Below are 22,145 nucleotides of genomic sequence, written 5' to 3'. Positions count from 1 at the left end.
CCTTACTGGCAGCAGTGCCCTGACATCAGTATGAGGCCAAACTGAGGCTTTATGGATTTCTCCAAGCCTACAGTTTTCAAGGTACATGCCAGTCTCTTTCTTCTAGGGAGAAATCAGTGTTTCTTGTTCAGAACCTGGAAACTGGACTCACAGGCCTTATGCAGCCACTAGTGTTAGTGCCTCCTGGGACTGTAGGAAATGTTTGTCCATGAAAAAACAATCTGAAGTAATTTGCATTGTTATGCTTTGAACCCAGCTCTCCAAACACTAATCCCAATGCCAGCTGCTCCTTTTTGGGACTGCAAGAAGTGGCAGTTTAGGAAAAAAACAATTTGAAGCAATTTATCTTGATTGCTATACCTTGAATCTGGCTCTGGGTCCAGTAGTTCCTGTAAGTCCTTTTTGAAATTGCAAGTGCCTGGTCAGAAATAGACAATCTACAGTAAAATGTATACGCGGTGTCTTTAATCTGGATTTTGTATCTGCTCTAGAGGCAGCTGTTTCAATCCCAGCCAAGGTTATTTTATCTTCAGTTTCTATAACACCAACCCAGTTAGCTTCTTTCACCTCAGCTCTGATGACACTAACTCAGCCAGCTGGTTCCTTCTCAGAAGAATAGATTCCTATTGTTCTGAATCAGGTAAACATCCGTGCTTTTTCCTATTCAGGCAGCTAAACTTTCTCTCCAATCAGTCCTCAAGACAAAGATTCTGTAAGTTTGAAATTATTTATTGTACAGGTAAATTCCACTTACAATAGTTGCAATTCAAAACGCAAGCTCCTAGGCAAAGATCTTTGGTAACTGGAGATGAGGCAAGAGAAAGGGGGAAGGGAGTCTCTTGTGTTGCGGGAGTTGGTTTATGGTAGAGGTAGGAAGCATGAGGAATATGAGGCTGGTTTAGTCCTTAGAAGAAGGCAGTAAGAGAGAAGGTAAAAAACCCGATCATTTCACAGGGTATTACAGAGCGCTGCTGGCTCAGAAGCAAGCGTGGAGCAAGACTGAACTCTCGTCGAGAGCTGCTAAAGGAAACGCCACCCCAAGCTGGGGGCAGGGGGCAAGGTCCAATGGCAGTGAGCCTAAGAACCATGTAACACAGGGGGAGCATGAAGGGCAGTCCCTTGAGCCTATAAGGCACCTAGGAAGACTCAAGTTAGATTGAGGGGGATTTAAGCTCTTCTGATGGTGAGAGAAAGTGGAGGGGGGAGGGAGCTTCTCTTAAGAGCAAAGATTCCTCTTAAAGGCAAAGGCTCACAGACTTTTATCATGGGTTACAAAAAGTGTTTCAGTATTAAGAATACTCAGAAGGGAGGACTGCACTAAACACAGTTAAACTACGATATGTACAGATACAAACATGTACCCATTGCTGGGGACAGAACACCTATGCAGCCAACTGATTCTAGTCTTGAATTAATAAAACCTGCTGTAACACCAGAAAAGGCAGCCTGTGCTGTTTCCACAGCCTTTTTGTCTGACTCTTGGTTAAACCTGTCTCAGCCTTAGCTTTAGCCAGTCTGCCTTAGCTCTGAATAAGCCAGTCTCAGGAGCACATGATCTGGCTCTCAATAATCCAGTACATGCTTTGCATGACTTGTTAGCCTGTGTTGAAATCATTTCAAGGCAGAACATCTCTATTATAGCAGAAACCTTAGAAAAAAATATTAAAATCTATGTAAGGCATGTAGGTCCTTTTAAACAAGATGTGTGTCATTTTTCCTGCTGTAGCTGGATTCAGTTCTGCTTTAGAGAATCTGGATTCTGTACAAGCACAAGAAGCAGCGATTCCACAGCCAGCTCCAGATCCTGTACCAGCAGCAGCTATTCCACTGCCAGCTCCAGATTCTGCACCAGCAGTGGCTGCTGCACAACCTGTTTTGGATCCAGTTCCAGCATCAGTAGCAGAGTAAGTTGTGGGCCCAACTCAGGACTTTCTGACCGAGGCAAAGGGGAACCACGTTTTCCCCAGTGGAACGGTTGGAGTTGTGGCCAACAGTACTTTTGCTGGGTCAATAATATAGTTAGGCTTCACGGGGGTATCCTCTGCATCAAAGGCCCTGGAGAGCGCGTTGGCACGCACGTTCTTGATGGCTGGTCTGTAGTGAAGAATGAAGTTAAACTGGCTAAAAAAATAGTGAACAATGGGCCTGGCGAGGCTTTAGCCGTTGAGCTTGGCTAAGGTACTCCAGGTTTTTGTGGTCCATAAAGATGGTGATGGGGTGTTGCGCCCCCTCGAGCCATTACCTCCACTCCTCAAACACCATTTTGATGGCGAGAAGCTCCTTGTCCCTGATACTGTAGTTTTTCTCGGCCGGGGTAAACTTGCAAGAGAAGTAGGAGCACTGTAGTAACGCTCCCTTCATGGAGTGCTGGCTTAATATGGCTCCGGCAGCCAAGTCAGAAGCATCAACCTCCACAGTGAAGGGACGTGAGGGGTCAGAATGTCGAAGACACTTGTCCTGCAAAAAAGCACACTTGAGTTCCTTGAAGGTGGCAGTAGCTTCAGGTGGCCAGTTTTTGGGGTCTGCCCCCTTCTTGATTAATACAGTAAAAGGGGCCACTAAGGGGCCAGAGTAATTTAGATTTTTTTTTTTTAATTTTAGATTTATATTCCACTTTTCACAGTGCTTCAAAGTGGATTACATTCAGATACTGGAGGTATTTCCCTTTCCCTAGAGGGCTTACAATCTATGTTTATACCTGAGGCAATGGAGGGTAAAGTGACTTGCCCAAGGTCACAAGGAGCAACAGCAGGACACGAACCCTAGTCTCCTGGTTTATAGCACACTGCTCTAACCACTAGGCTACTCCTCCACTCCAAATGAGGGATGAACTGCTGGTAGAAATTGGAGAACCCCAGGAAGCGCTGCAGCACTCGGAGTCCCGAGGGTTGTGGCCAGTTCTGGATGCTGGCAACCTTCTCAGGGTCATCTCCCCACTCACACCTAGGCTTTGGCATTTTCCGGTCTCTTGGGGCACTGGGCCAACATGTGACCCTTACCAGCATAATACAAGCATAGCCCCAAGGTGTTCCAGCGCTGTCTCTCTTCGGGAGAGAGTTGACTGCGATAGAATTGCATAGGCTTCTCCCCCGGAAGTGACCTGGATTCGGCAGAAGATGGAGGCACCACAGGCCAGGAGAAGGATGGGGCCAGAACCACCAGCCTGTGGGCAGGTCGTAGCTCACAAAGGCGTTGCCTGCAGCCACTGGTCGATGCGGCCCGTGAGGACAATTAGGGCCTCCAAGCCCTCAGGCAGTTCTCGGGCAGCCAGAAAGTCTTTGATTCAGGTTGGCAGCCCTTCCAAGAAGATACTGTGGAGGTTGTCCTCTCGCCACCTGAGTTCAGATGCTAGGGAGTGAGATTCCACGGCATAGTCCACCAACAGGCATGACACTTGGCGTAGGTGGAGGAGTTTGAAGCCACAGTGAACTGTCGCCCTGGTTCGTCGAAGACTTGATTGAATACTTGCACAAAGTGTGGAACATCCTGGAGCAGGGAGTCGACTCGCTCCCAGAGAGGGGAGACCCAGGCCAGTGCTTTACCATCCAGAAGTGACAGAATGAAGGTTGTCTTGATGTTGTTATTGGCGAACTGGGCAGGCTGGCGGGTGAAATGCATAAAGCAGTGGTTTAAAAAAAGACACTGCCGGGCATCAGCTGTGTAGCGGGGAGATGCCGAGAGGTGAAGTGCTGCCGCCGGCGGAATGGAAGCAGGCATGGGAGCTGGAGAAGTGCTGGGCATTGAAGCGGTGTCCAGTCGATTGGCCAGACATTCCACGGTCGCGGCTAGCACATCCAAGCTTTTCTGTTGTTGCTGCAACCTCTGGGCCAGTCCAGGGATAGCCTGCAGGCCGGACAGGTCCGCCGGGTCCATGGCCTAGGCAAACTGTAAGGAAGGTGGACCCTTGAGCCGGGACAAGGTTGTTGCCACCACCAAGGGTGGCCCCTGGTGGTCCTCATCATTGGGAAGTGGTTCTGGGAGAGAGAACCCAACAAGACCTTCACCTATACCAGCCCACGTTCCCCACGGGTTGAGCCTTTGGGTGCTGGGGCCAGCAGGACTTAGGTGCAGGTCTCTCAGATGGCAGGCAGGAGACAGGTCGGACATACCAAGGGTCGAGCAGGCAGCAGTCTAAACAAGGTGGAGGCCAGGCCGAGGTCAGGGCAGGCAGCAAACAAGCAGAGGAAGAACCAGGCTGAAGATCAGGGCAGGCAATGGATAAGCAGAAACCAGGAGACAAGCAGGGTCGGAGCCAGAAGATCAATCCAAGGAAGCAGGGACGAGGAAGAGCTGGCAGAGGCAGAGACTGGAGCAGGATCCGGAGCAGGAGGCAGGAGAATCATGGGAATGTGGGATCAGGACGCAGACAACACGCATTCACCAGGAGCTGGACCTGTTGCCGAGGCAAAGAGGAAGTGGCAAGGCAAAGTATTTATACCTGCCTTGTCTGACGTCATCATCCCGGGCTACGGGAAACTTTCCCACTGTTGGCCCTTTAAGTCTAGCCCAGGTGCCCGCCTAGAGGGCTCAGGGATCACTGCGGGAGTCGGGAGCGCCACGAGCAGGCCACAACGGTGGCAAACCACACTGGAATGCGGCCTAACCCAAAGAAGTTAATCTGAGGAGTGTTTAACTGCCAATTGTGTTTTTTATTGATTTATTTTAATGAAGATTCTGCTTATTGTTATTTTGGATTTACAAATAAATTATTGCTTTTGGAAACAACATTAGGTGTGAATAATAGACTTTGGGCCTTCCAGAGAAGGCATTCTACCAAATTATTTTTCTACTGAAAAGAGAGTACTTATCCAGAAGTGAATAGTATTTTCATTACCAGTAGCCATTCATACAATAGGGTTGATTTCTCAAAGATTTACTCATGAGCAAACATTGATCCACATTTAGAAATGAAAATATTCCACTATTTTCAGTATGAAAAATGCTGTGGCATAACTGGATAAATCAGCCCAGTAACCTCAACCTGCTTAAAATTAATGGGATGTCATGTTGGTTTTGTGAATTCATATTTCTAGTACTCAAATGTAGGACAGACTGAAACACAACATGACAAAGAACAAAAACCAACATTTATACAAATCAATGAATTAAAAAAGTTAGCTTTATAACATTAGAAATGACTTCTTGGTAGGCAGATGTTCCGCATCTCTAAGCATCTGATGTTTGCCATTGTCAAGAAGCAGGAAGCTGGGCTATATGGGTCTTTGGTCTGGCCCGGTATGACAATTCTTATGCCGGTACTGAAGAAAGTAATGGGATTGCTTCTAACTCAAAACTGTTTAAAATAACACCTGCAGTTGAGTGACTTTCTTTATTCCTGTGTACAGATTAAGTACAACAAAGAGTGGGTCATCCCAGGCTTCACCAAAAATGGCATCACCATATCCGCTACTGGTATCCACATGATTGTTGAAATAGCTGAGATCCAGGCCTATATCTCCTTTACTGGCCTGATCTTTTTGGTGAAACTCCCATTCAATAGATTTGGATATAACACCGAAGGCCAATGTGGTAAGTAACAGCCTTGTTCACGTTATGCTTCCCATGTGGTTGTACCTGGTGTTATTGGGTTTTTTTATGCCTGATATAGTAAAGTTTCCAACAAATACTAATGATTAGCATCTGAAATATTGGCTTTACTTATTTACCCCCCACCCTTGCCTGTTTAAAGCACTGATGAGGCAAAGGAATGCAATTAAATTCAAACAACTATAATTTCCACTTTTAATATCTGATGTATCGCAGTCATGCACAAATTAGTGAGTATGAAGAGATCCATTTTGTTCCACAGTGATGTCCTCTATGATATATCTAGACTTACACCATCATAAGCCCTCTGAGACAGTAACATTTTGTTTTGCTTTTATTCCTGTCGTGCATATCTTCACGTACAGTTCAAAGGAAACAACATGATTAAGGCTGAAAAGTAAAACACTGCTGTTCCTGAGGACTTTTGCTGAAGCGAGACCTAGAGCCAGATTTCAGGATCTTGCAAAGTTAGGGCAAACCATGTGTACAAAGTCCATATGTCAGTTTGGTTGCACAATAAGGAAATAGGAAATCTAGTGCTAAAGGCTGATCCTTAAATTTTACCTTTCAGGCATAAATCCCAAAGTGCCTTCTACAAGAGTTTCGCTTGTATAACTTTACTTGTGGGAATTTTTCCTTTCTAGAAGTTGCAGAAATTAAAACACTTGGAGGATAATGTACAAAGAAGTTTGTGTGGCCCCATATAGATGAGTATATGGGCACAAGAAGATCTACTATAGCATTTTATAACCTGCACGTATCTGCTCTGTGCAGATTATAAAATACGTGTATGTCCAACTCCCAACATATGCGTGTAAATTTCGGTGATACATTGAAAGCACATACTTTCTACCTGTTTTGTAAACATACATGCATATATTTTATGCGTGAAAAAAAAAAGAATTTTTTCACATAAAACCCTGATTTTTATGCAGAAGCAGAAATATTTTGTAAAATATGTGCATAATTGAAATCACCAATTTGCCGATACCTCCGCCTCCACCAGTTTACCCAGTCTGTCTCCCTTCAGTTAACCAAGTCCTCTCACCCAACAATAGCAGAGAATAGACAAATCTGATATCAATTGCACTGGTTAATTAGCAGGTGTAAAATTGCACAAATAAGTCACCTAATGTTTTTGCGTAAACCTCTTATAAAAAAGTAATTTAGGCGCCTTCATCTTGGAACCTCTCCAGAACTCCCCTGGACTACCCCTTTTTTGTGTAACTAACTGTGCATATGAAATTAAAATACGCACATACTTTTGATGTTTATAAAATAGAAAGTGCACATGTAAAAGCTAATTATGCATGTATATGCTAATTTTACACATGTAACTCCTTTGAAAATTAGCTAATTGGACAAAAGGTGTGCTATAGCCAGACTGTGAGCAAACTGACCTGCAGGCTTTGTGTACTTTTTTGTCCCTTAAATCTGTTCCTTTGTCCACCATGCAGATTGCTAAGAAAGCTGCATTTTTTATTATTTATTTATTAGCGTTTGTTAATCGCTTTCCAGATAAAATCTTATCGCCCAAAGCTATGTACAAAATAAAACAAAAATACAATAACAATAAACATAACTAAAAACCACACACAATTCAAACAAAACATACATAGTATGCAGCAAGTTAAAATTATCTTTCCTAATCAAGACACTATTTCCTAACAAGCAGAGTAAACCACTGCTCTCCTATTAATAGCTAATACATCTTGTAGTTCGTTGACATAAACCAGGTTTTAAGTGTTTTTTGAATTCTTAATGAATTGTTCTCTTCCCTCACCTCCCTAGCAAAGTATGCCATATATTTGGGATGGTATTTAAAAATGACCTATGACCCAAACGTAAATGTTTGAATTTTCTCATCGAAGGAAGTTGTAAATATTGTCCACTTGTTGAATGTAAATTTCTTTTTGGGACATTCCATTCCAGAGTTCCCTTTAAAGAAGGATAACCCATGCCATTTAAAACTTTGAATGCCAGCACCAAACACAGATCTATCCATAATAGATAACCAATGTAATTCATACAATAACGGTTCAGCAGCACTTCTATGCGATTTAGCCAGGATGATTCTTGCTGCAATATTTTCAATCACTTATAGTTTACAAATAAACTTACTTTGTAAGCCCATGGGAATTGCATTGCAATAATCCAAAGAAGGTAGGATTAATGCATAAGCAACTGCTTTAATCATGTTAAACCCCAAGTATGGTTTCAAGTGTCTCAACATTTTCAGTTTGGGGTAAACATTACGTGCCACATATGAACATGTTTATCAAAAGAAAAATCTGTAAGAATCAACATTCACAGCTGGTTTTTCATATCGCAATTATGATCTTGATTACCCACAGATTCTCAATCTGCAAATTTTTTAACCATGTTAAATCGGTCAAGCTAGTAAAGAGATCAATATTCAGTGAGTGTAGAACAGCTACAGATAATCAAGAAACTTTACCTGATTATCTTGAGCCAGATAATTATTCAGCAGAATCTAACTAAGGGATGAATTTTCAAAGCATTTACTCATGCAAAATTAGCATATATACATGCATGTAGTTTGCACTTACTTAAAGGTAGATTTTAAGACCCACGCATGGGCAACCATGTGGATGTGCGCGCACATGGATGCACTGATTTTATAACATGGCGCATGAACGCGCGCATGTTATAAAATCAGCTACCCGCATGCACGATTTTACATTAACGTGCACGCGAATCCGGATTCGATGCGTATGAATTGAATGTACAAAATATGTGCAGTTGGATTTAGGGCAACTGTTTATGTGAACACACCTAGGTGGACAAATGTAGTTGATTATCGCTGAATATCATGCTAACTAGCTAAATTAAAAAACCCACCCCCAGCAAGCACAGGGTTGTCATCCATGATGGGAAAGACATGCACCATACTCATTCTCATATCTTCTCCCTAACTGGACCCCTCTCCCCTTGCCTTAATCTGCAACATTTGCCGCTCCCCCACTCCCTCAGCATTCATACTCTCCTTGTCATACCCGCACCTAGCATTTATCCCTCCTCAATTCCCCCACCTCTAAAATTCACTCCTTCCTCGTCATATGCCCAGCATTCACTTCTCTTTGTCACCCCCCGCATTCACTCCTTCCTCATCACCCACTAGCATTCATGCTCTTTTTAACCCCCATTAAGCAGTCACCTTTCCTTGTCATCGCCAGCATTTAATCTCTCCTCATCACCATTCTAGTTTTCAGCCTCTCTTGAACCTCTGAAGCATTTGCCAACAACGCCCCCCCCCCCCCCCCAGGATCCACTCCCTCCTTTCCCTTCCCCCATAAAACCTGCTTGGTGTTGTGACTCCCTCCTTTTCTTCTCTCTTTCTCTTTCTGCTGCTAGCAGCATGGAGGGGAAGTCCTGGGAAGTGAGAAAACTGCTGCTGTGTCTGCTCTCCACCCCCTTCTGCCCTCACAGGCAACAGCATGTCCATGCGCAGAGCGGAGGGGAAGAGGAGCTGGAGAGAGGGAGCAGCTCTTGCTTTCTGATTGGACTTGCTGTGGTCCTAATGCCCATTGGGTATGTGCTGTTTAACACAGCGGGTGAGCAGCAAGAACATAAGAATATGCCATGCTGGGTCAGACCAAGAGTCCATCAAGCCCAGCATCCTGTTTCCAACAGAGGCCAATCCAGGCCATAAGAACCTGGCAATTACCCAAACACCAAGAAGATCCCATGCTACTGATGCAATTAATAATTCCCTAAGTAAACTCGATTAATAGTTAATGGACTTCGCCTCCAAGAACGTATCCAAACCTTTTTTAAACCCAGCTACACTAACTTCACTAACCACATCCTCTGGCAATATATTCCAGAGCTTAATTGTGCATTGACTGAAAATAATTTTCTCCCATTAGTCTTAAATGTGCTACTTGCTAACTTCCTGGAGTGCCTCCTAGTCCTTCTATTATCCAAAACTGTAAAAAAATCGATTCACATCTACTCATTCAAGACCTCTATCATATCCCCCCTCAGTCGTCTCTTCTCCAACAGCCTCTTCAGCCTTTCCTAATAGGGGAGAAGTTTCATTGCCCTTCTCTGTACCTTCTCCATCGCAACTATATCTTTTTTGAGATGCAGCGACCAGAATTGTACACAGTATTCAAGGTGTGGTCTCACCTTGGAGCAATACAGAGGCATTATGACATTTTACGTTTTGCTAACCATTCCCTTCCTAATAATTCCTAACATTCTGTTTGCTTAAGATTTCAAAGTATTATCCACTATGATGCCTAGATCTATTTCCTGGGTGGTAGCTCCTAATTTGGAACCTAACATCATGTAACTATAGCATGGGTTATTTTTCCCTATATGCAACACCTTGCACTTGCCCATATTAAATTTCATCTGCCATTTGGATGCCCAATCTTCCAGTCTCGCAAGTTCCTTCTGCAATGTATCACAATCCGCTTGTGATTTAACTACTCTGAATAATTTTGTATCATCTGCAAATTTAATAACCTCACTGGTATTCCTTTCCAGATCATTTATAAATATATTGAAAAACATCGGTCCAAGTACAGATCCCTGAGGCACTCCACTGTTTACCCTTTTCCACTGAGAAAACTGACCATTTAATCCTACTCTGACTTTTAGTTTTCTTAGAAGCCTCTCATGAGGGACTTTGTCAAACACCTTCTGAAAATCCAAATACACTACCATCTACTGATTCACTTTTATCCACATGTTTATTAACCTCTTCAAAAAAAAAGAAGGTTTGTGAGGCAAGACTTCCATTGGGTAAATCCTTGTTGACTGTTCCATTAAACCATGTCTTTCTATATGCTCTGTGATTTTGATCTCTAGAACAGTTTCCATTATTTTTCCTGGCACTGAAGTCAGGCTCACTGGTCTATAGTTTCCTGGATCACCCCTGGAGCGGGTACTTTTTGTTCCCATCCATGAATGCCCTCACAACACTTTCAAAACGTCCTTTCTCCATGCATACTTTTCCGTGCAGGAGAAGTATACATTTACTTGACTCACATAAAAGCTGCATATACACATACATGCCGATTTTATGTGCACATATTCTGTATAAGTCTTTGAAAATTCACCCTATTATGTAACTTACAATACATATTTTATTGGCTTAATATTACAAACAGCTGAATTGATTAGGTTCTGTTCTTTCTTTATCTTCTAGGTACATGCACGAATAACAGAGCAGATGATTGCCGCTTGCCAGATGGCACAGTTGTTGCCAACTGCTCCCAAATGGCTCCCAAATGGAAGATTAATGTCCCAGAAAAGCCATACTGTAATGTTCCACCGGTACTACCTCCAAAATCCACACCAGCACCACCACCCCCTTGTCCAGCTCCTGCAATCTGTGACATTATTATGAGCGAGTAAGGCATCCCACTTAACTTCTGTGTATCACTATTTTGTCTATTAAGGAAGGATTAAGTAATTTGATTTCTAATCTTTTTCTATGACTCAATATAACATGTTGGAATGTTCCCTGAATTCTCCATTAACCTATGACTTTTTACCCCAAGATCAAATGCCCATCACCTGTTGAATACTTGATATGCTTGTAAGTTGAATTTTGTCTCGTCAGATTTTGTGCCCATAGTTTGAATCTGTTCAATCTCCTTTTTGTTTGTGTCTGAAGTATTTTTGCAGCATGCCATAAGGTTGTACCTCCAAAATATTACTTTGAGGGCTGTGTGTTTGATGCGTGCCACATGAGGAACGAGTCCATACCATGCTCCAGTTTAGAACTGTATGCGTCCCACTGCATTGCAAATGGTATCTGTGTCAACTGGAGGAGCAAGACCCTCGGCAAATGTCGTAAGTATTAAAGGCAAATGACTTGAATCGGCAGAGGTAATAGGATTACATTTCATATTGATTATATATGCTCTCAAAAGACTATTATATAGTGAAATATGACAGAGTAGATTCATCTGTATTTCAGACCATGATTCATTATAATTTGTTATACCTCTGTAAGTGGTGATATTAGTCGAAATACAGTAATATATAGAGATGTTTTTGTACAGGAGCTTTCATGATCACATCTAAAAAGGGGGCATTTTAGTTCTAGTATATAATAACATGTAAATAGTAGTCTTTGGATACATAACCAATACCTGAATTGCTCCAAACAAAATGTATATTATCAGTCTGTATTGGACCATCATACTAAGCACTCCTGGTCAATGACCTTCATTGCTTTTCATATAATCATAGGTCCTATTGTTACACCATTATTTTGTTTCTTTAATTTTTATGGAAATAAAATTAACAATCAACTTATCTTGCAATAGTTGCTTGTTGTATTACAATCCCAAAGTCCCAACACACGCCATGCTTCGAAGTCTTTATCTGCATCAGGGGATTGTAATATTCATACCGTATGCTATAAAGGAACAAAAAAGTTTAAACATTCAAATAGAATACCAACTTCTAGCACACCACAGAGAACCGCACACACCACCTTTTCTGTCATTGTTCAGGAGCATTTTTTCTGGTTCGATTCCAACCCCGAAAGTTCAAGTTGCTTCTTATGACCTAATGACATTTTTGCTGTGCCAAGTGGAAAATCCCGGGACTTTGGGATTATAATACAACAAACAACTATTGGAAGATAAGTTGATTGATAATTTTATTTGCATAAAAATTACAGAAACACTGTTGAATACAGCTGGGAATCTTAAAATTAGTAAGCTAACATTAAAACAGCTCTTTGGCCTGACTAGACTTAGCCAGCTATGATAGGTTTCCCTTTATCACGGAGAGGGGGAGTTCACCACAATAGTTGGCCCCTCCCCCAAAAAAAACATTGCAGCCATATAATGCGTTGATTTGTCTTGAGGCAAAACACTGCGGGGGAAAAACAACATGGCTTCGGCTTTTTAGGTTCGATAATGGCCCTCAATCCCACCGTCATCCTAAATGGCAAATGCCTAAAAAAAGAATAAGAATTTCACTCAAACATCTACACACATATTCTCATATGACAAAGACGTCAAAGTAATCTTTTAGTGACCTTCATAGAAACACCGCTGGACTGCATCCAATTAATTAGATGACTGATGTTCTGGCAGGTGTCAGCAGTCTAATCATTAGGTTAGGATAGTTCATAAGCCCTTGACCAAAAATAGAATTTCTTTTTGTCGCGTTATATTTTTATATATGCACATATAATCAAGCTGGGACAAAATCCACACTTGTCTGCAAGGTCTTACTGTGGAACTCCACTAACTGCCCGGTCTCCACCGGCAAATGGAACAGACTGAGTGTTGCTCGACATTGCAATGTTTCGAGAGCACCGCTCTCTGCTTCAGAAGAAGTATATATGTTTGGTGACGTCCTCCATTTTTCGAATAGAAACAGTTTTAGGCAATGATGAATCTTACAGCAAAATATCCACCGGGGCTGTAACAGACTTACTCTAGCAGCCTACTGTTACTGCCGCCCCCACTCCCCCCAATATACAAAAAGCCATTGGTGTCAAGTGGCATCGACTCCTCAAAACCCCACCCCCCTAGCCCCAGGTCCAGTTGGTACAATTTTGAAAAATGGTACCCACCTTACCTTGCCTCAATCACATGACTGGGGCAAGGTCTGGGCACTTAACATGGGTAAAACCTATTAAGAATTCGATAGCATATATTGTAGAAATTTTCAAAAACCCACTTACACAGGTAAAATCCAGTCTTAAGAATGTAAATACTTTAAAAAAAATCAGACCCAGTTTGAAACTCTATGGGTCTGATTGTTCTAAGTTTTTTCTTATAGTCACAGATTGGGAAAAAAGTCTTAGTGAATTAAATCCTAAAATGTACCCTACTCAGATGAGCCATGATCCTGGGTGGTAAGATTCCTCTGACAATACATATTGCATCAAAGCCAGGAGATTTAGGAAGAGCTCATATCCTAATGTTTAACCTTTCTCAATTCCATAACCTATGTCTGTTTATTTTTGTTCTCATACAGCTTACAGTTGCCCTGTAGGAAAGATATACAAAGCATGTGGACCCCGCCATCCCAAAACCTGTGATGCTAGGTATGGAAAGAACAAAGTCCACTGTTTAATGAACTTGTACAAAAGATTTGAAACACATGTACAGATAATATAAACACCTTGGAGGTCAATATTCAAAGCCGTTTAACTTGTGAGTTATCCATATGGCTAGTTCTGAATATTTCCCTTACTTATCCGGCTAAAAGTTAACCTGCTAAGTTTGTAGCCACCTAAGAATTAGCCAAATAAGAAAGAGGCTTTTTGGAGGCATTCCAGGGAGGGACAGAGTTAGATGAATAACTTACCCCTAGATTCATCAAAAAGCTATAATATCACATGCATAACACCTGTGGTAAGAGTAACATTTTCACACCCTGAAATACTTCTATTTCACAGCTTGCAAAGGAGAGAGAGAGAGAGACTGAGAGACTATTTATAAGGCCTTCATAATAGTTAACTATTTATATCTCTATAGGAGGGCCAGCTAATAGCTTGAGGTGAGGTGTCTGAGGTGGTTTAGGGGACAGTTTTATATGCAGAGTGACATACGAACTGCACAATACACCTTGGTGAAGATTTGACGTCATTTAGAGTGAGAAAAGCTCACAAAAATGAGATTTCTATAATGTTCTCTTGCTCTAGCTTGATGGGAAATCTCATCTTTGTGAGACTTTCCTCACTCCAAATGACGTCAAATCTTCACTGAAGTGTACTGTACAGTTCGTACGTCTCACTCTGCATGTAAAACTGGCCTCTAAACCCTAAACCACCACCAACACCTCACCTTGAGCTACTAGCTGGCCCTCCTATAGTCATATAAATAGTTGAATACTTTGAAGGCCTCCCCAGAGGCTCTCTCTCTCTCTCTTTACTCCACTCCTCCCCCTCTCAAGCCCAGAAATGCAATTTGCAAAATTTATCGCAAATTGCATTACGGCCGTTTTGGGCATATCACACAGCTTAACACCAGGAAAAAAGGTGTAGTTATTTTCGGCGTTAAAACCGTGTGATAGCATGCACTATGCTATCACACAGTGCAATATTGCCCCTCATTTTAATTAATCTCGCCCCTTCCAAAAATTTGCATTTGTGCCATGCGTTAACGCTTGCATTAATGCCATATCGCATTTTGATGAATGACCCTCTTGGCTGGCTAACTCTGATATTAGGAGTCACCTGGACAAGTTTTCTGCCTAAATGTAGACGAGCCCGAAAGCCGAGGTCTAAAGTTATCAGGAATGTGTTCTCTGATAACTTTAGACTTAACCAGCTATATTCAAAGGAACATAGCAAGTTAAGTGATGCATAGAGGAAAAAAACATTTGCAGATTTACTGGCCCTAACAGCAGGTCCACTACATTGGAATTCACTTCCACAAGACTTACGCCAAGAACAATGCCATTCAACTTTCAGAAAGAAATTGAAAACCTGGCTGTTCGCAGAAGCCTACCGCTGAAGGATCTCCTCAACCACCACTGACTCTCACTCCCCCACCCCTCCCCAATCCCTACCCCCCCTTCTTTTCCCTCTCCCGTTCCCCCCCACCCAACCTCACCCTTTCCTTCTCCCTCTGGACATACCATGCTAATAACTGCCTAGGATAAACCTATGTTTATGTATCTTACAGTTTTTTGTTGATTTATATATTTATCTCTCTCTAATTGTTTCTTAGTTTAAACTCTGTACTGTCTTCCATTGCCCAGGTTTTATGCTCCCTGTTTAATGTAACTTTACTTTCTACCTTGATGTTAATTGGTTTCCCCTCAGTTACATTGTAAACCGGTACGATAAGACCTAGTCTTGAGCATCGGTATAGTAAAAGAAATTAAATAAATAAATAAATAAAATAAATAACACGTCTCCTCTCCTCTCCCACTCAAAATCCAAGTGCTTGGTCCTGCTGGACCGAGCCTGCCTTACCCCCCAAACCCCTTGCAATTTACAGTAAAATGTACCACTGCCAGTTCTGGGATTTCCCCTTCCCCCAGAAAATTTTGAAAATAATTATTGGCTCCTGCCCCCCCCCCCACCCCCAACCAAACCCTACCCTCCCAGACCTCCAGATACTTCAAGATTTTTCATCCTTCACCCAGATCACATGATAACTTTAATCAGGGTATTCAGTGGAATGTTATCCCACTGCATATCCAAGACAAGTTATCCAGCTAACTTTAGTTGGATAACTTGTCCACTAAATGGCCTGCTGAACATGGACCTCTGTAATACTACATGAGGGGCTTATACATGACTATTGCATGGTGGAGTTCAATATATACTGCAGTACTTGTTAAATGTTGTCACCGTTGCTTATACCAGTCACTCTTTTCACTGCAGGAGCGTGCAGTCCACAAGTGAAACTCTCACCGAAGGATGCTTCTGCCCTACAGGACAAATGCTCTTCAATTCCGTCACCGATGTCTGTGTGGAAAAGTGTGGTAAGCACTGTTTTTGAAACCTTTGTATATGCCAGGCTCAGTTTCCTTAAAGGGATGATGGCACCCATTAGACCTACACCTCACAAAAAAGCTGCTGACCATATTATTGGAACCAGCAGCAACATTTTTCAATTTCTACTATGCTTTTGTGGTCACATGGATGTTACAGCTTTGCAGATGCAGCAAATCAATAGGGAGTATAAACTAAGCTTGATGAGATCAAAATCAAATATTAGAAAGCATGGAGTCTCTCTTCTAGTCCAAACAGTGAAACAAGTCCAAATCTGAGTGTCAATAAATGTGATTTTATTGTAAACAAGGCTCCCTTGGTAAAGTCTGAGCAATTAAATGGCTTGTGCGTTCAAAACAGCTGTTTTGAAATGATGATGAACATTTAAAGCTGTGCTTTCTTCCGTCCCTCACGATGTAGCCTATGGATGAAACATGGAACCATGTTGGGGGATTCACAAGCTATTTAATTTCTTATATTTGATTTTACAATTTTGCAAACATATTCATGGTAGCAGAATCCCATCACGCATATAAAACTATTTCTTTATCAGTACACCATTTGATGACGTGGGCAGAATTTTATCCACATGCTGGGGTAAACATATCTTGTCATTTGTAATCTTGGTGCATTAGATATTCCATCAACCTAAGGCCTATATGCTTGCTATACTTAATTCTAATAATGGATTTCAGTCATGGACAGATGGGTAATTGCAATTGAGGAAGACTGTAGTAGAGATTTTGTAAGCAAATACATGACAAGACTTCCTTTAGATCTAAGAAGGACATAAACTTAAGTCTCTGAAGGTTCATTTAGTTTTGAAACCCATTGGATTAATCATATTCTAATCATTTTTGATCCTGAAAAAGGTAAATACTGACAAACTATTCTCAAATACAATCTGAAAAAAGCGTGTGAGATTGGTAGCAATTGCAGACTTCTAATCATATGACTTTTTAGAATAGATTTTAGACCAGTTATACAAGCACTGATTGTGCACTAATCTCTTGATTATTGCAATTCCTTGTTTTTAGATCTGCCTGCCTACCCAACTAAGCAATTTACATTTTTCAGAACTCGGCAGCCAGGATTCTTACAGGGACATCATGATTTGTGCACATAACCCCCATTCTTAATGCCCTACATTGGCTCCCTGTTGAATGTAGAATTCGATATAAAATATTGGTTACTAGCTGTGCCCAGCCACACGTTGTAGTGGCAGAGTCAGGTTCTTTTCCCCCCCTCCCCCTTGCTCATATACCTCAGTCACACATCGTCTTCCTCCTTGGTCACTCACCCCCCCCTTTCCTCCCCTGTCCCCACTCCAGCTCTCTCCCCTCACACTCACCCCTCCCCCTTCGGTCACTAACCCCCTCTTCACTCCCCTGTCCCCACTCCAGCTCTCTCCCCTCACACTCACCCCTCCCCCTTCGGTCACTAACCCCCTCTTCACTCCCCTGTCCCCACTCCAGCTCTCTCCCCTCACACTCACCCCTCCCCCTTCGGTTACTAACCCCCCCTTCACTCCCCTGTCCCCACTCCAACTCTCACCCCTCACACTCACCTCTCCCCTCTGTGTCTCTCCACTGACACTCACTGCCCCCTTCATTCACCCTCCCCTCACTGTCACCTCTCCCCGCCTACTCCCTACCCTTTTGTCAGTGACACCGCACCCTCTCTCAATCTCCTTCCCTGATTCTGATCCCCTCCAGCTCGCAATGCCCTCCCAGCTGCCCCCCCCCCCCCCCCCCCCCCCCCGTCCCTCTCCCTCTTGTGCGGTTCTGCGTGGCCCGCTCCCGAAGGCGCGAGGTCAGTGAGGATCCCTTCCTGTCGTGCACATGAGCCGTACCAGATCACCGCCGCAGCTCCTCCCAGGTGTCGAATTTCAGCCGGCCGACACCACCACGCCCGATATTGCCGCCAGTCCGCCGCTGCTGCTCCTCCCAGCGCCATGTTGGTCCTGCTGTGCGCGACGTGCGCTCCCGCCCGCGCATGCGCAGTACAGCAGCTTCATTTCCCAAGGTAGATAGCGTGTGTTGCATGTCTGTCCAATAGATGTCGCTGTTTTCCCCACACACATGTAAAAACATGTTTTTTTCTGTAACCGTGTGACATCTATGTAATCTAGATAGAGAAGAACCTTGCCGAAAGTGAAAGCAAGGTTGTGTCCAAATTTGAAAGCAATTGTTGCAGTAGCTGAGCCTGGTTAAGTTGAAAAAACAGAACAGAGCAGTAAAGGTTACAGTTTGTGTTTTGTTTTTTTTACCCCAAATGAACAGCACCAGCAAAGAATAGTTTAAATATGCAAGCACACCTTCCTGCCCCCCCCCCCCCAACCCGGCGAAATAGAGCAACCCATGCTACAGCCCCCCTCTCGGGAGATGTGGAGAATCAGTGGGCCCCCCCCTGTGAAAAACGCGCGGCGGAAAATAAGAACGGTCCCCCACCGTGCTCCTCCCCAGCTGCCTGTGTAAACTGCCAGCCGGTGGCGAGGGTGTGTGCTAGGGTTTGTTCCGCCGGCTGCCATGTCGCAAAACTTCACCGGTGAAAGTGGTGCGTCAGGATTCGTGACCTAGTAAGGGCAAATGTCCGCTGAGGATATGGCGCCGACGGGCTGTTGCCCTTACTATGTCACATGGTGTACCGACGTCATTGTTGTCTCCGTATAGCATAGTAAGGGCAAGGTCCGCCGGTGCCATTTTGGTTGCTGGCATCTGACGGCCCTACTGAATGCGATGTGTCCCGGACCGTTCCTGTGGTGCCGGCGGAGAAGCATGGACTTGTATCAGGTGTAGTGTATGATGGGAGTGCAGTGCGTGGGTGGGTGGAAGAGGGTACTTTAATTTAAAATCGGAGGGTGTGTTAAATGCGTGGCTTCCCAATGTAGCAGCCAAGAATTCATGTTTTGGTGTGTTTTGGGAGGGTGGGTGAAGTAAGTGACATTGGCAGGCGTGTGGGTGGGGGTGTGTGGTGTAATGAATGTGGATTTCTGTGTGTTATGAGGGAGTGTGAATGAAAGACAATAGCCCGCTGTGGGGGTGGGGTGGGGTATGGTGTGTGAGTGTGTGTGTGTGAAATGTGTAAGAGGTTGCGCTTGCGCTGATGGCCACCAGATGTCGCTGTTTTGTGTAAGCAATTTTTAAACTTGTATTACCTGTCACAGGTGTGACCTATATGTAATGTAAGTGTATAAGATCCTTCCCGTATGGGAAGTGAATGTTGTGTGCAAATTTGAACGCATTCGGTTAAGCAGTTGGCGAGATTAGCGACGACGTACAAACTATTTAACATTTTTATTTATATAGATGATTCATAAAGCCATGACTCATGAATCACCACTTTTGTATTAATTCTTTGCTAAAGATCTACTGCTCTACAAGAAGCCTAAGATTTGAGGGTTGATGCACTTGAGACATTCCCAGTTACAAATGTATTCATCTTGTTCATTTAAGGGAGAGAATGTTATCAGTGGCAGATCCTTTGTTTTGTAACAATTTACTTGTTGATTTACGTAAACACAAAAATGTTCAAAAAAACAAATGAAACATTTATTTCAACTGGCATTTTATTACACATATGATAGCAAAGGTACCTGCATAATGTGGAGGCTCAGTCATAGCTCTTATTTGTTTTATCTATTGTTTATATTTTAACGTTAATTATGTTTTATTGATGTCTTGCTTTCATGATTTTTTAATTATTCATTTATGTACTTATTTTTAGTATTTTAAAATCTTTTATGAATGTTTACCTTGTAAGCCACCTAGAACTTGGGATGGTATGGCATATAAATTTTGTAAATAAAGTTCTCTTCCAATGAGGAAAACTCTAGGGATATACAGGATTTAAAAAATTATTTCATTTTTTGGTTAGTTTATGGGAAGTTTTTTCCCTACGAATTTTGATTTGTTTAATGTTGGATGTTGGATTTATTTCGTTTGTTTAAAAAAAAAAATGAATCAAACGTTAACACCCCCCCCCCCCCCCCCCCAACACACACACACACACACAATTAAAAATGAAAAGAAAGGAAATGGGGCTTCCCAAGGCCTGACCCCTACCACCAATCCCTCCCACCCAGAAAAATGCCGGAGCCAAGATCCTCAACCTCGACCCCTACTTATCTAGTCTGATGAGGATCCACTGGTGAGGCCCAGGCCCAGGCTGAAGCCAAGGCCTTGCATAGGCCGAGGCCATGATCATTCAACAAAATCTCAGCCTAAGATCTATGCAAGGTCAAGGCATGGAGGCCTAGGCCCAAAGCCAGAGCCTAAGTTGGATGCCAGGGCCTCGACCCTGGCTGAAGCCTGGGCCCAGGCCCGATGCTGGGGCCTGGCCAGGAGGGCAGATCCTGGGCCTCAGCCTAGACCAGAGCCTGGACCCAGACCCAGTGCCAGGGTTTGGTCCAGAAACTGAGTCCCGACACCTAGGTTGAGGCCCAGTCCAGGCCCAACATTGGGACCCAGCCCATAAGCCAGGTTCCAATGCCTGGACCTTGGCCTAGGCTAGAGAAAAGACCTAGGCCCAACACCAAGACCCTGCCCAGAGGCTGGGTCCCAACACCTGGGCCTCCGCCCAGACCCAGGCCTGATTCTGGGAACCAGCCCAGAGGCTTGGTCCCAACACCTGGGCTTCAGTCTAGACCAGAGCCCAGGCCCAGGCCCAATGCCACAGCCCAGTCCAGAGGCTGGGCTCCAATGCTGAGATTTCAGTCTGGACCCAGGCCCAAATGCCAAGGCCTAGCCTGGAGGCCGGGTCCTTACAACTGGGCCTTGGCCTAGGATCAGACCCAGGCCTGGAGCATAGGCTTCAGAGGTACTCTTCCTAGGTTGAGGTCCAGGTGTTGGGTCCCAGCCTCCAGGTAAGGCCCAAGGATGATTTTAGCTATCCATCTGAAAATCTAAAATCAATAGGCTACTGTCCTGTGATTGTGATTAAAACAACAGCAATAGTATATCATTGAATAACACAACTTGCACTTTATTTCCTTCTAGCTTGTGTAGGACCAGATGGAATGCCCAAACTGGTAAGTATTTCAAATGGAACATTTTAAAATATATTTTAATCAGCTTTTCAGAATAATATACTACTATCTAGTAATCCTAAAAATGCAGATTATCCCCAAACTGAGTTCTTATTAGGACGATTACTTTGCTTTAAATTTTTTTTTATTTTCTTCATATTATATGTCTTCTCAATGATTGTTCAGTATTCTGTATATGTCAGTTTATGACTCAAATTGTGAAAATGTATTTAAATAAAGCATTAAAAAAAAGAATGCAGATTATTATAGGAGTATTTTACATTTTTTTTTCTACACTTCATTTTAAAATTATACAATATACTTTGCTGGATCAAAAATATCCTTATTTATTCATGAATCTGTTTTGCCCCATTAGGACTATCCATTTGAGAGTCCACATTTTATTAGGTAGTGCACCTTAAAGTATATTTTATTCCCTGCTAACATTATGGCAAAAAATAAACATCTAGCAGTGATATCTACTCAACTATTTTAGTTACATGGTTATGGTTATGCTTACATTTATTTATATTGCTTTTGGTGAAGCTTGACATATCAGAATGTGCTATGAAGGGTGAAGGTCTTGATTGCAATTCTAAATCTTTTTTTTTTCTTGATCATTCCAGTAACCAGTGTCATTGTGAATGAGTTGAGTTAATACAGCCCTGAACTATTTGCTTTTGTAACATTACAGCCTGGAGAGACCTGGACAAGCAACTGCCAGCAGTGCAAATGTGAGAAAAACACAATCACAGTTCAGTGCCAGAAAATGAAATGTCCAAAGTCCATGCCGGTTACTTGCACTAAGAAAGGATTTGTGCCTGTCCAAGTGGTGACAGTGGAAAACCCATGCTGTCTCAAGTCAGAGTGCCGTAAGTACCTTGCAAGCTCATCCATGAAACAAAATAGCATTGATGATTTGCAAGTCTACAATCTAGCTTCAGGGATAATCTTTTCAGCTTCTTAAACGCTTGAGGAGCTGAGTTCCTCAATTTCCAACCCTATCACAACACAACTGAGCGTGAAAACAGCCACAGTAATTCCACTGTCTTTATGAATCTAAAAGCTTTAATTTTCTGGGATCTGTCTCATCTTGGTGTGGGAACATAAGCTATTATA

At 43.0% G+C, this 22,145-nt stretch overlaps 1 protein-coding gene across 1 annotated transcript in view; it reads left to right on the top strand.

Moving 5' to 3' along the window:
* The window catches only part of LOC115079488 (mucin-5AC-like), a 180,235-nt gene extending 158,551 nt beyond the window's left edge, over positions 1 to 21,684 (top strand). Inside the window, exons 36-41 of the mRNA XM_029583112.1 lie at positions 5,346 to 5,529; positions 10,727 to 10,931; positions 11,198 to 11,376; positions 13,528 to 13,597; positions 15,890 to 15,990; positions 21,653 to 21,684. Of these exons, the coding sequence (XP_029438972.1) occupies positions 5,346 to 5,529; positions 10,727 to 10,931; positions 11,198 to 11,376; positions 13,528 to 13,597; positions 15,890 to 15,990; positions 21,653 to 21,684 (771 nt within the window). The remainder of the gene's footprint in view (positions 1 to 5,345; positions 5,530 to 10,726; positions 10,932 to 11,197; positions 11,377 to 13,527; positions 13,598 to 15,889; positions 15,991 to 21,652) is intronic.
* The last annotated feature ends 461 nt before the right edge of the window (positions 21,685 to 22,145 follow it).

Source organism: Rhinatrema bivittatum, chromosome 17 (genome assembly GCF_901001135.1).
Source record: "Rhinatrema bivittatum chromosome 17, aRhiBiv1.1, whole genome shotgun sequence".
Lineage (NCBI taxonomy): Eukaryota > Metazoa > Chordata > Amphibia > Gymnophiona > Rhinatrematidae > Rhinatrema > Rhinatrema bivittatum.
This window is presented reverse-complemented; position numbering and strand designations above follow the sequence as displayed.